Genomic DNA, 19,082 nt, shown 5'->3' with positions numbered 1-19,082 from the left:
GTTAAAAGGATTTGGCAGTTTACATTTTCTTTGCATCACTGAAACTCTGGGAAGTGCTCTAGTGCGAGACTTATGGTTCATTAACTAAAAAGATTTGAATAATTTTAATACACTTGAACAGAATAAACTTTCTGCACATACCCTCGAGGAAATAAAAGCAAGTCTGTATTATTGTACATTAAAAACACAATATAAACCTCACGACGGTCTTACTATACTATTATAATTACGTAATCACACAAAACTTAGAATATCATTATAGTTACAATACTGGTCTTGCCATTCGTAGCCATCTCTCTCAGAAACAAGTTTCACAGAGCCAACAGCAACACAGGGCAAAAAGGCTGCAAGTGATAAAAGGAATTTTGTTAAGAAACAAGCTTTGCTATCATAAAATTACAGTGATAGAGCATGTAGCGGAAAGTGTAGATCTAGTGAAGTTTACCATCCTTCAATGAAGCCTCTGTCCCCTTTCTTTTTTGTTTCCGTGGAATACTTGTTCCCAGCTGGTGGGTTCTCACTTGGATAACCTAGTAATCAAATTTATGAACAAGGAGTCAGTATCTTGATGCTAGTAAAATTTGTTCAAATTATATAAAATACGTCTACACAATTGTGGGGCGGGGTTGAAACCTGGAGGAGGCTGGTTCTGTTTTTCTTGATCCTTCATGGTGGAATAGGAAGACGATGCTTTATATCTTTACTTGTCTGCACGGAGGATTGTCTAGTATTTATATACACAAACACACTTAAATTTCAACCACCTTTTTGTATGAATAAAAGCAACTTTATGAATCCTAGCAATTGAGTTGACAAGAAGCCGAAATAAGCTTATCGAAAGTAACTTTGAATATTATTATTTTGATAGAATGCACAACTGTTCTCATTGCTTTGTGAGTTATTGATTCTTTTCTTGAAGAGGAGAAGAGAATAAAGCTAAGGGAAAGGAAATATAATGCAAAAGATTAGGGGAATAATCCCAGAGTTGAAATAGAACCCGAGCTGTCTTACTTTAGCTTTAGATGAAGGAATATATGCTTTTGATCTTTCATTTACAATCTTGAGGTGTCTAATTGAGAATATTGAATTTATGCCTTAAGTTCTAGTTTGTGAGCTTTATAATCATTTTAGTTATAACAATTTTTAAACAATATATATTCTTTATAAAAACATTATTCTTTCCTGGTATTTAAAAAAATTATTATCAATAAATTTAACCATGTGGACAACAAATCCTAGTTACAATATTGTTACTACGAATAGTGGACATGGTGCATGTGGGAATCTTAATCCACAATTTTCCTTTCAATTTGTGTTTCTGCTATGCTGGGCTTTACTCGGGCTTTAGCCTTTACTGCCAGTTTTCTGATGTTCTCCCCTTAAAGGGCCATATGTGTGCGGACTGTGGGCCTCAACCAAACATAAGCGAGACCTGTTGCTCACAATAGGATTACTAATGCTTCTAAGTTCTGTTGGGCATTAGTTTTGGGCTTTTATAAATGGATTTCAATGCAGACTTATGTTTCAATTTATTTTTTTTGCTAAACAAGTAAATCAAAACTTTCCTGTGTATAGAGGGGCACCTCATCCTTACGAGCCCAAGGCAGGAAATATATTACCCTTAGAGCAGATAATTTTCCTCTGGACAAACTGTATAAGATACAGAGTAAATATTTAAATAGAAACTCCTGGAAATGGCAACATTATATCGAGCCTATTTGTATCGGTTTTAAGTCACGAATTTAAAGTTGTTTTTGAACTTAAAAATGTATGTTTGCGTAAGAAATCAGAATTAAGCCAGATTTTAGTTTAAGATATTTTTTTCCGTGACTTGTTTCTTTTTAACTCACTTTAATAAAATTTACTTATAAATCATAAGTTTCCCGTAAATCATTTTTATTTTTATTATTATATTTTTAATAACTCATAAATCAAAATCACCCAAACAGACATTTTAAACTCCGGGCTTTTCACCTTAAATCATATGTCATAATTTTAAACTCAATCAAACGGCTCATCACCGGGTCCTGTTATTTAAGAAACCGAAGAAGATTATATTCTAGAGTTCGTCCAAGCTGGCTGCTCTAGTGTAAGGCTGTGTCTTCAACTCATACTCCCTCCGTCCCCCTCAATTGTTTACATTGGGGGGGACACGGAGACCAAGACAATGTATGAAAAATGAGTAAAGTTGGATGAAAAGTGGGTAAAGTGGTGGGACCTATCAATATTTAATAATTGATTTGAGATAGTGGAGGAAAGTAGTGGGTGTAATAGTAGTTTTTATTGTTAAATATGAGATAGTGGGGGTAGATAGTGGGTGTAATGATGAGAAAAACTTACTATTTATAGTAACGTAAAGAAATGAGAGGGACATCCCAAAATAGTAACCGTAAAGAAATGAGAGGGACAGAGGGAGTAATAAAACGAACAACAAAACTGGGAAGATTTGACATGAGATTAGCTGAGCTGACATATCAATCAACAATCAAATCAAGCAATATGATATCTGAGCCTGATGGAGCTGTTACCATATTTAAACCTAACGAACTAACTGCAGACAGTAAATAAGTTGAAACAGTCGAACCCCAATAGAGCTGACAAGGCCTGTTCGAAGTTATACAAACTTGTGCAACATCTCCAAACACACGGTGTACAAATATTGTCTGCATAATAAGATGGTGAGTTAAAATACAAGTGGTGTGGAGAATAGAACGAGGTAGCAGGATTGATACATGCAAGTGTGGGGGCAGTAAGTATTGAATGGTAGTAAAGTAATGAGTGAGACTTGCGATATCTCTGTCACAGCTGAGCTGATAAGTTGCTGTGGCTTTAGCAGAAGCAGCAGCTAAGCTCTTGTTCGATCAACCGTTGATTAATCAACCTCAGTACATGCATGTTATGATGTTACCAGGGCAGTACTTGAAGTATATAATTCACCACTTTGAATTTGGACTATGTTTATATCCATCATGACACGGTGGACTATGTGTGTTTACCGTACTTGCAACCCTTGTGATGCTCAATTTTGTGTGTTAAATGTACTTGTCAATTGTAATTCTAGTGTTTAGCCTTTTCTGTACTCCCCAAATTCTTATGTTGACCATTCATAAATTCTCAAGTACTCGCGCATTTCATTAAATTTTCACCGCTTTCACATAGCAAACAACTTGTAGCAGACTCAGTTTCTTGTTTACACTTGAGAGAATCTGGGTCTTGCTACATGCAACAGACCAAACTTCATCAGAGTCTCCAAATTATATATGGTACTGCATAATGTCTTTCTGCATGTTATAAATTATAATTTGGATAATTGATTGGCTTTAATTCTTAATGTGGAATCCAATGGAGTCGGAGAGCATACTAGAAGTATTACCCTGGTCCAAATCACCCAACTCGGTCTCAAAGTTTACAGTTAGGAAAAGAGCCATCTTGTAAAGTACTGTACTTCGTACAATTTTTTCTTTTCGGACGGGTGAAGCATAATATATACTTATATATTTGTGTTGCCCTAATGGAATTTGGACCATATTTTCCTCCTAAAATAGTAATATTTTTCACAATAAGTTTAAAAATGTTTTACAAAATTATTTTTGGTTAAAAATTCAATTTTGATACGCTAAAATAGTATATCTGCAGAAAAAAAATTATTTGACCCTACCGAGTTGCATGAATAATTAAACCCTTTTATAATTTAGCTAATGATTATACATCAATTCTAAAATTATACATTAGAGCATCTCCAACGGCGTTGGCTATAATCGTTAGCTAAATTGCATCCGTAAGACATTATGTAAAATTTGCCGAACTTGTAAGACATTGTACTTCAATGGCATTGGCTATATTGGTTGGCTATAATTTAAAAATAGTATGTTATTAATATTTTAGTTTGTTAAAATAGAATAAATCAGTTCAATATGGTAATAAATGATGTGCAATCATCCTACAGATTTCTTACAGACCTGTAGAGGTTCGACAAATATAATCATCCACAGGAGGTTGGCTAAAAATATAGACAACGGGTTCACGTGGTTGGAGTGTGATTTTTTCAACATGTTGGTTATATTTTTTATATTTGGTATGACAACTCAATTTTTAGCCAAGGGTTTTATATGGTTGGAGATGCTCTTAGACTGTTATTTTTTATCTTATTTTGGTTGGGTACCAACAGTTTGAAATAAATCAACATGTAACAGTTTAGAAGGTCCCTCTGGGGAGCAGCTGCAAGCTTTTGTCGAATAGACCCACAAGAGGATGAACTGTCAAATCTGTGCTCAGTCGTGTATTTCTTTTATCAAATTCGTACTGATATTATTAAATTTCTCTTTATATTCTACATATATTTGCATTGTCCATTTGTCCCGGTTCCTGCACGCCACAGAAACAGTTGATGACTTGATGCATGGCTTACTCCCTCCGTCCCGGTCAATAGTATACATTGGGGGACGGGGGCGCGGCACCGACTTTAATGCTTCAATGTAGTATAGTTCTGTAAATTATTTTTAAGATTTTTTTTTTTGTATAAAAGTATAACATTTATACTTTTATACAAAAAAAGAAAATCTTAAAAATAAGTTGTAGAACTATGTTTTATAAGAGCCTTAAAAAGCGTGTCGAGCAGTGAAAAAGAAACGTATACAATTGACTGGGACAGAGGGAGTATTAAACAATGCCCCAGTGGCTCAGACAAGTATATAATATGGACACTGCAAGCTTTGTACCCAGTTTTATGTTCAATGTAGTCGTGCTGGACATACACATATAAACTAGGTTCCCTCTCTTCATGTATCTATGCTGAATAACACTCAATTCTCCGTATTAGATCGATCCGAAAATCAATGGTTTAAATTGATCCGAGTCGAGTCGACCTTTCTGTATGTTTGACTGAGAAAGATGCGACCTAATTGTGCCTGAAATTAATGAAGACGAATCAAAATCATCCAAATCACATTTTGAGATTAAACGTTTCTATAGTTTTTGCCACATTGCAATCAATGTGGTAGTATACCATATACTATATGTTTGAATGAATAGGAAAGCTATCTGTCATTTTAACTTAATCTTTTGCTTTATGTTTACCCTTTTACCTCTAAAGTGGACAGACAACGACAGCCGTAAACACGGAGTAAAAGAAAAAGAAGCTATTACGTAGTTGATTATTAATTTCTCCTTGTATCTGCTGAAAGCATATCCTAGTTTCCAGTATAAAATTATTACTCCCTCCGTCCCCCTCAATTGTTTACATTGGAGGGGGACACGGAGACCAAGACAATGTATGGAAAATGAGTAAAGTTAGATGAAAAGTGGGTAAAGTGGTGGGACCTATCAATATTTAATAATAGATTTGAGATAGTGGAGGAAAGTAGTGGGTGTAATAGTAGTTTTTATTGTTAAATATGAGATAGTGGGGGAAGATAGTGTGTGTAATGATGAGAAAAACTTGCTATTTATAGTAACGTAAAGAAATGAGAGGGACATCCCAAAATAGTAACTGTAAAGAAATGAGAGGGACAGAGGGAGTACAGTTTTATAAGCAAATGTTGAGAAAGTTAAACTGAGAAATGTTTGATTATCTACACGAGGTCTTATCAATCTGTGAGACAGACTTTAGGTTAGCCTAATAATCGCATCTACATCCTTTGCAAAAGACGTACGCTGTTAGACTGCTGGTTTTTGAGTTTTCATCTGTCTGAATTGTGAAGTACAGCTCATCTTCATAGCTACTCGCATAGCCTAGTACATTATCCTAGCTAGCTTTATTATTATCTGGTACCCAAGTTCAGTAAACTGATGATAATAACCGAATCCAACCACTGACTTCTCTCTGCGTCTTTATGCTTTACGATTACATAACCCCAAAACTCATCCGGAATACAACCAGTTCACATGAGTTTAATTAATCAGCTATGACTCGGACGTGCTCCCTCCATCCCATCTAAATGGGTTTAAGAAAACAAGTTTAGTAACGTGAAAATGTGAGAAAAGTGAGGATAGTGATGAGACCGGTTGATATTCTACTCCGATGCTTTTTATTTTTCTTTGAAAAGAGAGAATTATAGATTGCTAGGGTTCATGCCTGTAAATATTCTATAATCTGTAGAATTAGAACAACTCTTGGGGAATAATATTAGTATTCAGGGAACTACTGCTTATAAAGTACACCTTCCCTTACTTCTATCTATTAACAATTTTTATCTATTACTTGATACATATATTAAGACATATAAGTAATATATAAATTTATAATTAATTTCTCAGTTTTTTTTCTGAAATAAGGTTCGAAAAGAAAAAACTAAAATAATTTATAAAACAATACTACAACAGAGTCTTACTAAATCTTAATCCAAAATCTTAACAACCTAAAGAGATCGACCGAGTAATTTCATATAACTGATGACGTTACTGTATGATACAGTAAAAAGAAAGAGCGTAACTGAAGTATTCAAAAGAGCTAGCTAGCTCGTCAGATATATATACAGTTTGATTTTGTGCAGTTGTGCGACAAAGTATGGGGAGCCAAAAAGAGAGGTGTTTTGGACCTGATAAAAGATCGACACAATTGACCTCCATGTGTTGTGTAATCTCCTTTTACATAAAAGAAATAGTACTTCTGGTTGCGGTTGATGTGACCCGACTTATCCTTGTATTTGGATCCAAACTTATTTAAATACATACAATAATAATGATAATAATATGCTTAAAGCTGAAACCCCTGATCCCAGACTAGCTAGGTGATTCATGCGATGCGAGTACACGTAAGAGGAAATATGGACGAGGACATCGAGATGGAATTTATTTTCTGCTGTTACCTCAATTCTTTATCTAAAAAACACTTAAACCTTTATTCATAAAAAAATAAAATAATTTATAAAATTATATTTTATAAAATATTAAAATATATATGCAAAAGAGTCAGAGAAACGAATGGAGTAATTGATTAATAGACTCATGTTCTACGGATCATAAATTTGATCATCACACATCTAATTTTTTTAAAAAAAGTTGGATAATATTTATTAAATTATAGAGACGCTCTATTTATGACACAGTTTAGTACTAGAATGTTGAAAATTATTACAACAAAAATATAACATTAAAAATATAAAATATTTATAAAATAATATAAAATAACTACTTTATATTTTTAGAAAAAAATAATTGTTATCACTTTTCTCGTCCGAATAATAATTCATACGCACGACGTTGATTGCTGGTACGTGACAACAATAGTCCACGCGCATAATGGAAGACTACTTTTTTATTGACAAGTGGGGAGACTATCAACCTAGCGAAAATATATTTTTTCCCAAATAGTCAATAACGGATTATATTAATCAACTATTGTGTACGCAACTACGCATGCATACTGCACATTGCATTGCAGTATTGTAGTTGTATTAACATTGATACTCCCTCCCCTCCGTCCCCCTCAATTGTTTACATTGGAGGGGGACACGGAGACCAAGACAATGTATGAAAAATGAGTAAAGTTAGATGAAAAGTGGGTAAAGTGGTGGGACCTATCAATATTTAATAATAGATTTGAGATAGTGGAGGAAAGTAGTGGGTGTAATAGTAGTTTTTATTGTTAAATATGAGATAGTGGGGGAAGATAGTGGGTGTAATGATGAGAAAAACTTACTATTTATGATAATGTAAAGAAATGAGAAGGAAATCTCAAAATAGTAACTGTAAACAAATGAGAGGGACAGAGGGAGTATATCTATAATTTATTTGAGCAGTACTACTCATGTACGTACGATATGAGATATTGGGTACTCAGTCGTGCGGTCACACTCAATGTTGCATTCATGCTTGACAACTAATGAATTTGTCTAGCTATAATCCGCTTAAAATAATTAGCACCGTGAAAGCCAGATGAATTTTCTAACGAGTACCCATCAAACCCAGTAGAGTACTGATAAGACGGCTCGGCCCCTACAGCATTGGGATATACAAGCCGTATACGAAGCAGCCCAGAGAAGACATCTCCTTCGTATTCGATGCATGCAAATATTTATTTTTATATTCCTCCTCAAATTAAATTTGTGCAGGACTTGAGGTACTTGACCACATGTTGATATAAAAATATTACTCCCTCCGTCTCTAAAAACGTTTCTCGTTTGAAATGTCGGCACTGTTCATAACATGAGACAAATTACTAATTTACGTCTAACCTATAAGATAAAATATAATCATGAGTGATCTTGTTGGATTCGTATTTATGAGTACTTTAATACAATGAATTTTTTTATTTAATACTAATACAAAACTAAAGATATTATTGATTAAAAGTGTGTGTTGGTAAACGCGAAAAATACAAATGTGAAAAGTATTTAGGAACGGAGGGAGTATTAGCATCAGTGCGCTGCTCTACTGTAAGACAAAACTTGGAATTGAGATTGAAATTTGAAAGACAGGTAGTTGGTGATAAGACATGAAAAGAAGGGCAGGGCACACAAATAGGCCATAATCTTAGATTTACTCCTCCATAATTTGGATGTGAAGCGGGATTGAAAAGATTGACATGCGTCCGATCTCTCTCGTTCACGCCAAAATTATACTACATCTCATTTGTCCCGTTCCATTTATGGACAAGTTTCAGTATTGCTTATACATATTGCTAGTCATTCTATCCACCGACGGTATGAAGTTACCGGAAATTACTAACAAAGACATACATGGATCAATGCTACAAACGTATAAGTATATGGGTAGCAGTGATAAAACTGTAGTATACTCACAAATTCGGTCTATTTGCCTTTTAATGTATCCTGATTCCTGCATAGTATATTTACTAATATCGTGCAAGACATTTGTTAAACTACAAGATACTCGTAACAAACTACCAGATCAGCTATATACAAAAAAAAAATTTCAACAATAACTTTTGTGAATGAAATCCTTTATTTATTTTTTCACCAAATGATGGTAAAAATATATTAAAATGAAGTGTACGTCAGAAGGTATAGAGACGGAGACGGGTACATGTACTTGTCCCCACTGACCTCCGTGATAGATGCATATATCTTCTATATTTTTAATTAAAAATTTGTTTCGCCCTCATAATTATGGAGTTAGACCTTTCGAGTGAAAGTATAAATTCGAATCTAACATGACAATAAAATTGTTTTGTCGATTTTTTTTTTTTGCCTCAGCTAGACTAAAATCCTATCTTCGTGTCTTGATGCAGAAGCTGCACAAGTGGAGAACCATCGATAGCCCCCTTAACGAAGCAGTGTAGAGAGCAAATTTATAGTTATAGACTGAGCCAAACTGATACAAGCAAAATTCAGATCTCTTTCAAGTCACAATTCTGGAGAACATATTCGGTCAATTTTCAGGGATTCACACATTTACTGTTCAACTAAATTGTTGTGAACAATTGCTTTAGGCAAATATATAGTAAAATCCGAGAGCCGCGTGCCTTAAAACCGTTAAAAGCAAATCTGTGAAGCCTCGTGAGTTTACTAAGAGTCGAATTTAAGCATTTTCGCTGTGCCGAGAACACGAGAAATATTCACACAATAAAAAAAAAATCTACGAATGCATAATATATAAAGCTAATCAGGTTACCAATTTTCTAAAAATCTCAATATTTCAGAATGAGAATTTAATATAATCTAATATATAATATCCCACCATATAGAGAGCGTGAAATTATAGGTGAATGCTCATAAATAAATTCATGGTAGTAATATCCATTTTTTGCTCATCGAGCACTCGAAGATTGAATATATGTCTAGAAATATAGATTTATATAGAGTCGGGCTCTTAATATAGCTCCACTAATAATTATGATGGGAATGATGATACATGGATGAAGGATCACAACCACCTCGATTCATAGCGTCACTTTGGCTATCTCCTTCATTAATATGCGACGAAGCCCCGAGGTTGAGATAAACCAATCTCGAATCGAGGTTCAAGTTACCTACATTGCCACCACGCGCTCCTCCGCTGCTGTGATGATGATCTTCATTTCCCATTGGCGGTGGATATATAGTTGTGGAAGTATTCGCTCCGCCGCTTCCATCACCGCCACCAACTTCCTCCCTCGAGATCACCAATGCTGCCGACTGAACAAGCTCGAGGCATAGCCGAAGCTTGTTTGGTTCGATGTGTGTTAGCCCCGGGATGGCCCCTTTGAATAAAAAATCAGAGGTTAGGGTTCGCAAGACATCTAGGGGGGTAATGCCTTCCATTGTACGGACATTAGGGTCTGCATGGTGGTCAAGAAGAACTGCCACCATATCCGGGGACACCATCTCGGCGGCTATGTGGAGGGGCGTTTTGCCCGCGGGTCCAGCCGGGTAGTTCACTTCAGCTGCCCCGAGTTCCAGCAATGCCTTGACAACCTCTCGGCTACAATTCTCCACGGCGTAATGTAGGGCGAGCGCTTCGTCCAAGTTGAGACCTTCTCCCATCACCATGAGCTTCACGAGTTCCACGTCAGACGAGTCCAATGCTCGTCTCATTCTCCGAATTTTCTGATCTTCCAGGTCCGCGGTCAGGTCGTGTTGGTGATGGTGGTGGTGCTGTTCAGACATGAGAGACCGACGAGCAAGGGTGGACTTGAAACGAAGCTCTTCGATTTTGGCCACAACATCAATCGGGAGGTGCTTGGCCAGAATTTCGGGAGGAAGACCCGATTTCGCAACCAGATGGGAACAAGTAGTCCAAAGCTGATGCATGTCTTGTTTTCTTGATGCTATCAAAACCTTCATCACATCTTCAATTGACGCTTTCTCTACTATACTTTCCAGTTGCTTCTGCAAATGCATCAACATCCAAAAGACAAGATGTACATGAGGAGCTACACATTATACTATTTATAAGACCTTGTACCAGTACATAACCATGTTAAAACACAAACACACGTGTGTGACACAGATATAGTGAGTGGAAAGAAGGAAGGAGCTAGGGAAGGAAAGTTTAGTGTTTTGGCATGAGTCGTTTGGTTTTATATATTTAGAGTAATGTAAAACCAAATGAGGAAAGTGGGGTTTGGTTGGGAAAGCAAAGCTAATGGAAGGTAGATCTTATTTGACGAGATATCACTGTGGAAAGACAAGACGTCAAGACTTGGGCAAATCAAGATCTAAATTTAGCAAATATTGGGAGTAGAACATAAAGATGTGAGGAACCCAATTCCAGAAATATGTATGCAACTAATCAACTCAACTATATATCTATCTATCTATATACCCACACCCCTAGTCACATATACATGAAATGAAGCCAATGATTATGATGATAAGTCTTTCTGTCTGTCCACACTAGAATCACATAAATATTTATGCACAAATTAAGACAATTTTTCACATATGCTTATATCCATCCTATAATTTGAAAGATTATATCATTCATTAGAGAGAATCGAAACCAAGGCTTGAAATAAATCGTTTAATTGGTCCTTTCGAAAAGTAATAACCACACTCTAATTTATACTAACTCCTGTTTAGAAACTGTTTATAAACATCAGCTGTTAAAGCTGCTCAAGAACTGGAAGATAGTTCGGATCAAAGGCTGCAAAAACTAGCGAAAGGTGTAATCATAAGAAAAGAGCAGAGGAGAGTGGTTTTAGTACTAGATTAGTTTTATCCGAGATGTAATATTTACATCCAACGATGTTTATATTAAAAAGGTAGTTTAGAAATCAACCCATTTGATTGAATGTTGTTACAATAGTATGTTAAAACCCCATAATAAATCTACGTAGGAGAGAGAGATGGAGAGAGGAGAGATCTCAAGAAGGGGGTAAAAGCACACATAATTAGAGTGAGACTCACCTGAGTGAGCAATGCGAGCTGTTCAATACCGAAAGATCTAGCGGCTGCGAGGGTTTCGAGAGCAAGATCAACGGCTGCAGTGCAATGTGTGTGCCAACAACCCCTCTCCCCACAATTAGGCCTGGGCTCATGCTTTTGAGGCACAATTGAGACTTGACCACTGTACAAGAATTGCAACATCAACAAAAACACCTCATAACCTACTGAATTCACCGGTATCACTTGCGAATTGGGTCCACCCCTGGGCGATGAGGCCAACGCGCCGCCACTACCGCCAGACCTGGACCCGCTTCCGACGGAGGAGGCGTCGAGCCCGGCCGGGGTGTCTGGCCCACAAAAGAATTTCCTGAAGAAGAGGCTCCTAGCAGCCAAGATGCACCTGTGAGCGTGGACTAAACGACCCTCCACACTGAAAGTTACATCACTGAAGGCTTGTCCGTTGATCAGAAGATTTAGATAATCTAGAGATAGAGATCTTAAGTAGTCCTCCAGGGAGGACATCATATATCGAGAGAGAGATCGGGAGAGAGAGAAAGAGATGTTGTTGTCCTAAAAAAGATGGTTCGAAAGAAAGAGGAGTTTGTGAATAGCTAGGTTATTGTACATGTGAGCTCAAGGGAAAAGAAAGAAAGATGAAGATGGGTTGTTGTGCATGTATGTCCATCTTTCTTTTCTTTCTTCCGATGATTTTATTTCTTCTCCAGAGATTCTCTATTCTATGATGGTGTGTGTGGTACAAGATATTATAAGAGAGAGATAGAGCAATATGGGTGGCTGTTCTGGGCGGCTCAACTATTTAAAAAGAACCACTATGTCCTTTATATTTTATTTTTTTATATCTCTACGTACAATTGTCTTCAATTTTTCTCATACAATTGCAAGATGCATAGGTAAAATCAGTGTTTCGGATTTAGTTGGAGAAGTTACGGAACAAAGATTAATCGGGGATTAATTGGATTGATCGGCGATTAATCAGATTGATCAGTAATTAATCGGATATTTAATCAGTCCGACGAGCTACGGAACATGGATTAATCGGTGATTAATCGTGATTAATCACCGATTTTTAGAACAGAAGGTAAAATACGTGCTTTTGGTATAATATTTTAGCTAAATCATTTCCTCTTAGTGATTCAAAGTTTTTTTTTTGGAAAGGCGTGATTCAATTTAAATCAATATTTCGGTGATGGGGGCATAAATATTATTCCTAACTCGTATTGTGATTCATTGCAAGGTGTTGGTGATAATATATATGGCTGAGATTAAGACAGTTAGGAAAATATATAATAGTCCCTGTAATTTGTAAAACAGTCCGCCTGTCAACCACTAAATAATTAGCAGTAAGCCCTGTAATTTAATTTCTCCGCGCAGGATATTAAAAAAAAACAGCATTATCTTAGCGGACCAATTATTTAAAACAAGTCACCTATATATTAGAACCAATCCATCAATGTCTAATAAATTAATAACATATAAAGATTTTTAATAAAGATAATTAGCATTTTATATTTTTGAATGCTTTTTCGATTTAGTATCAAATTATGTTCTCGTATGATATAAAATTAAACTCATTTTATTTTACACTTTTTGACCAAATTTCGTTCAAATTGACTGCTACCATTAGTATAAATTGGAGTAAAACATCAAAGATTTATATATTTATAATCTAAATTTAAATAAAATTGTCATGTTTTAATTTTTTTAATGCTAAAAGTCACAACCACTTTGAACGAAATTTAGTTAAAATGATGCAAATTAAAGCAAGTTCAAAACAAGGAGGTGCAAAATGTCAAGAAATATAATTGGAGATCAAATTGAAAATACGTCCAAAGCTAAATGATGTAAAGTATTAATTACTCTTTTAATAATGTATATAAATTTTAATATTTTAATTAATAATTATAAGTCTTAATAAATTAATAGATTAATTAATTTTATAAATATAGTTTATTGAAATTAGTAATATGATATTTAATAAATTTTTCTACCAATATATATCTTACTTTTACTGTATCCAATTGTCTATAATGCTTCCATACAAGATTTCAATAAATATTTTCTTTCTTACGGATAGAGTTTGAAATTTATTAAAATATTTATTCATAAAAAAAATAGCCACTTTTATTCATTTTCACTAAAATATCATCTTTTGTGACTATGTTGGATACATAACACATGTGCTAAAATGTATTAAAATAACTAAATACTTGTATATTTATTACGTACACTCATGTGTTGTTGGATTTAGCTGATTACAAATAATACTTCAAATTTAGTGTTAAAAGAATTAAAACTTGTGAAGGCATTTTTGGTCGGATCTTGATGAGCTTTGTGTAGCTTCTTACGTTAATATTTGAAATATGAATGATCGATATTAGATTTTGATTTCAAAAATTATCATTTTGGTGTCCAAAAGTTATTTATAATATTGTTAGTTAGTCTTGAATATTATATTTTCTTGACATGGTGGAGGATTTAAAATTATCGTTTAGGATTGACGTATCTAAGTATGAAGGGGAAACAAATTCCAGTATATAATAATTAATCGTAAGAATTGTTCTAACAAAGACTTGACGAAAGACAAAATTTATAAGAGAGAGTATTAAAATGGGAAGGAAAAAATATAAAGTAATTTATGCTTTTAAATTTTATTGATTACTACTTGTCTTAAGAAGCTAATTACTTATATGTGTATGTGCAGGTAGGGGTGTGCATGGTGCGGTTTGGTGCGGTTCCGGACATTAACCGTTACCAAACCGATGAATGCGGTTCGGTTCAGTTAATCATCAGTAACCGTAACCGCACCAATTAAAACGATTTCTCGGTTGCGGTTAACCATTAGTCGGTTGCGGTTTTTTTTCGGTTTTTCCACTATTATTTGCTACTCTTGTGTATAATGATTTTTTAAAAATAATATAAAATTTTCATGAATATGTGCAATATGTTCGGTTATTATTTACTATTGTTTCTATATGAGGATATGGGAAACATTACATACTTTCATCTAAAAAATTTTAATACATAATAAAAACTAAAACATACATATTTTGACAAGAATTTAGATGATGTCAAGTAAATAAAATTACCCAAAATCAACTAATCATGAAATTCAAATAAAAAATTTTCAAAGAGTACATAAATAAAAAAAGTAGAATAGGTTTCATAATAAAATTTGATTAGCAGATTAACAACAAAAATATTTTTGCTTTGTGGCAAATCACAATAGTCCTAGTTTTCGATCAAGCGCTTCTCCAAATATTTGGGTGCCCGGTTATTTAAGTGACTCAGCAAGTATGCAAGTATGGAAGAAGAACCTCCATATAAAATTAGATGTGAAGTTTAAAAATGACTAAAATGCTTTATTAATATTATTAATATATATAAACACACACACACACACATATATATATATATTTATATTTATATATATATATATATATATTTCGGTTCGGTTAATTTAAGTGCGGTTTTAGCATAACACCGAAAATAAAACCGCACCACTAATTTCGGTTTTTTATCTCGGTTATTTTCGGTTTTATTTGCGGTTTGGTTTTTTTCGGTGTGGCTTTTCGATTTTTTTAGGTTTTTTTTGCGGTTTCGGTTTTTCCTGCTCGCCCTATGGGCAGGAATTCTATTTTTTTTCCCTTTACCTTTTATAAAAACGAACGTTGTCATGGAGAAAGCTGCACGTAATGAGCGGCTATAACATTCCTAATATAAGTAGTGGTGGAAGAAGGATAGAGATCAAAATATAAAGTTTTTTAAGATAAATATCTAATTCATGAATTAAATATTGATTTTTGGGTATATGAATTTATTGAGATGTTTAAAAAAATTTAACATCAATCAATATACTTATATAAAGGAGAAGCGAGGGGCGTGTAGGTGGCGCCTCTCACATCGCTCCGTTCTATTTTTCTAATTTTTTGGAATTTTTGGATTATCAATATACTTATATAAAGGAGAAGCGAGGGGCGTGTAGGTGGCGCCTCTCACATCGCTCCGTTCTATTTTTCTAATTTTCTGGAATTTTTGGATGAATAATATCAAAAATTAGAACTACCTTTTTTAATTTCGTGTATATTAGAAGCAAGTTTCAGAATTTGATTTTGTTTCAAATTATTTATGGAATATTAGAAGCAAGTTTCAGAATCTGATTTTGTTTCAAATTATTTATGGAATATAGTAACTTGAAAGTTTTAATCTGATTTTGTTTCAGATTATTTAATTATGGGAAAGAGAAATTATTTATGGAATATAGTAGCTTGAAAGTTTTTAATCTGATTTTGTTTCAGATTAAATTTGTTTCAAATTATTTATGGAATATAGTAGCTTGAAAGTTTTAATCTGATTCTGTTTCAGATTATTTAATTATGGAATATACAAATTATTTATGGAATATAGTAGCTTGAAAGTTTTAATCTGATTTTGTTTCAGATTATTTAATTATGGGAAAGAGTAGCACACAAGTCTCTCTGCACCTATAAATACCCTTATAGATTGTATGATTTTGGATCATTTAAACACAATCTCCTCTCTCTCAATACCATAACCCTACGCTCGATTTCTAACTCGAAGGTGTCATTCTTCTGCAACGATAAGTGAATGCTGTTTATGCAGTACTAAAAAAATAAAGGTTGTTGCAAGCAAAGGTAGTTATAAACCGCTATATTGGAGTCGACAAATCCAAACACGAGAAAAGAATATAATCTTGACATGATATTGATGGTTGATATTAATAAATTAATTATTAGTGATGTATCTTTGTTGGTTATTCTTTTATAATATTTGTTTTGTTTATCAGACATGTTTGTTGTTGTTAATTTTTATATGATTTACTTTGTATAGAGGAAAAAATATTTATTCATGCATTATCTATTTGCACTATTCAAACAACTTTTAAGTAAAGGTTGTTTATACACTATTTAAAAATAAAGGTTGTTACAAGCAATGGTGGTAGTTATAGACCGCTATCTCACATATTTAAGTTAGATGTATTTGTGCACAATCGATCCAAAAAAATTGGAAGAAGGTGACAATGGAAGAATATGATTACTTTTAAAAAAACAAATAAAATTAAAATTCGTCAAACTTTAAATTGTTAATTACGTGTATAAATTTATTTTCATTTTTTTCATCATGAATTATAGTCCAAATTTGCAATTTTATATAATAGTATTGGTATTACATCAAGATTTTTATAATATAAATTTATTGAATCCTACAAATATTAATTTTGAAACATTAATATATTAATATACTTTTAATAGACAACAACAAAATTATTTTATTCTATGAATATTAATATTAAATCATTAATAAAATTTTTATAGGCCGCCGCAACGCGCGGCTTCTCAACTAGTATACTTATATAAAGGAGAAGCGAGGGGCGTGTAGGTGGCGCCTTTCACATCGCTCCGTTCTATTTTTCTAATTTTCTAAAATTTTTGGATGAAAAATATTAAAAATATAAAATTACCTTTTTTAGTTTCGGATATATTAGAAGCAAGTTTCAGGATCTGATTTTGTTTCAGATTATTTATGGAATATAGTAGCTTAAAAGTTTTTATCTGATTTTGTTTCAGTGTAGGTGGCGCCTCTCACATCGCTCCGTTCTATTTTTCTAATTTTCTAAAATTTTTGGATGAAAAATATTAAAAATATAAAATTACCTTTTTTAGTTTCAGATATATTAGAAGCAAGTTTCAGAATCTGATTTTGTTTCAGATTATTTATGGAATATAGTAGCTTGAAAGTTTTTATCTGATTTTGTTTCAGATTATTTAATTATGGGAAAAAGTAGCACACAAGTCTCTCTGCACCTATAAAAAGCCTATAGATTGTAGGGTTTTGGATCATCTAAACACAATTTCCTCTCTTTCAATACCACAACCCCACCTCTCTCTGATGATAGTTCTCTTGCTCGATTTTTAATTCGGTGGTGCCGTTCTTCTGCAACGATAAGTGAAAGCTTTTTATACGGTATTAAAAAATAAAGGTTGTTGCAAGTGAAGGTAGTTATAGGCCGCTATGTATGTGGGAGTCGACAAATCCAAATACGGGATAAAAATATAGTCTTGACATGACATTGATGGATGATATCAATAAATTAACTATTAGTGATATATGTTTGTTGGTTATTCTTTTATAATATTTGTTTTGTTCATCGGACATGTTTGTTGTCGTTAATTATTATATGATTTACTTTATATATTGGAAAAATTTATTCATGCATAATCTGTTTGTTCCGTTCAAGCAACTTTTAAGTGAAGGCTGTTTATACAATACTAAAAAATAAAGGTTCCTACAAGCAAGAGTAATTATAGACCGTTATCTCATGGATTTAAATTAGATGTTTTTGTGCACAATCAATCCAAAAAAATTGGAGGAAGGTGACAATGTAAGAACATGATCACTTTTAAAAAAACACAAATAAAATTAAGATTCGTCGTGCTTTAAATTGTTAATTACGTGTATAAATTTATTTTCATTTTTTCACCATTAATTATAGTCCAAATTTACAATTTTATATATTAGTATTGGTAGTACGTCAAGATTTTTATAATATATAATTTATTTTATCCTACAAATATTAATTTTGAAACATTAATATACATTTTATAGGCTGATATAATATTATTTTATTTTACAAATATTAATATTGAATCATTAATATAATTTTTATAGACCGCCGCAACGCGCGGCTTCTCAACTAGTTAATTATTAAAGCAATCTTAGAATATTAGTCTTAATAACTCATGTCTGATCCTTAGACACCGTCTCTAAAATAAGGGTACATCACAGGACTATGTCATGGCGCATTAAAATAATAAAAAATGTTAGCTATATTTAAAAATTTTAATTTTTTCTCAAATCTCAATTGGCAATTTTTGATTGATTTCATTCATAATAATAATAATGAGCTCCCTCTAGTAATTATTAATAATAACGATGATTATGATGATGAAATCTCCTCTATGCAAATAAATCACCTAATTAAAATTAAATATTTTATTTGTCATACAATTTGGAAAAAAAAACATTTTGAAACAAGATTTATATGCTTAACATTCATCTAAAGAAATTATATATAAATATTTGCTTGCATTTAAAGATTCATTTTAAAAGAAAAAAGTATCTTTCAAAAATTCACTAAAATAACCCAAACAGATGACCGCGCACGTCACAAACCCACAACAACAAGGGTAAGGGAGAATTGAAGGACATTAAAAAGTTTCGTGCGGACACGGTGACCGGCGAGGACGGGGACTCGTTCCACCGACCACCAGTTAT

General features: G+C 33.3%; 1 protein-coding gene and 1 long non-coding RNA gene across 2 annotated transcripts; both read right to left on the bottom strand.

Annotated features, from left to right (window-relative positions):
* Positions 1–143: 143 nt before the first annotated feature.
* Positions 144–771, bottom strand: LOC135147106 (uncharacterized). The gene is made up of 3 exons (XR_010284602.1): positions 634–771; positions 446–530; positions 144–344 (listed from the first exon to the last, which is right to left on the bottom strand). It is a non-coding gene; the product is annotated as an uncharacterized LOC135147106 (long non-coding RNA).
* Positions 772–9,657: 8,886 nt separating this feature from the next.
* LOC108193025 (BTB/POZ domain and ankyrin repeat-containing protein NOOT1) lies at positions 9,658–12,579 on the bottom strand. The gene is made up of 2 exons (XM_017359589.2): positions 11,790–12,579; positions 9,658–10,769 (listed from the first exon to the last, which is right to left on the bottom strand). Exons 1-2 carry the CDS (start codon positions 12,291–12,293, stop codon positions 9,786–9,788), a joined length of 1,488 nt encoding a protein of 495 aa, XP_017215078.1. The 5' UTR covers positions 12,294–12,579; the 3' UTR covers positions 9,658–9,785.
* Between the last annotated feature and the right edge of the window lie 6,503 nt (positions 12,580–19,082).

This window comes from Daucus carota, chromosome 6 (genome assembly GCF_001625215.2).
Source record: "Daucus carota subsp. sativus chromosome 6, DH1 v3.0, whole genome shotgun sequence".
In the NCBI taxonomy this organism is placed as follows: Eukaryota; Viridiplantae; Streptophyta; class Magnoliopsida; order Apiales; family Apiaceae; genus Daucus; species Daucus carota.
Note: the sequence above shows the minus strand (reverse complement) of the source record. Positions and strands in the feature narration are given on the sequence as shown.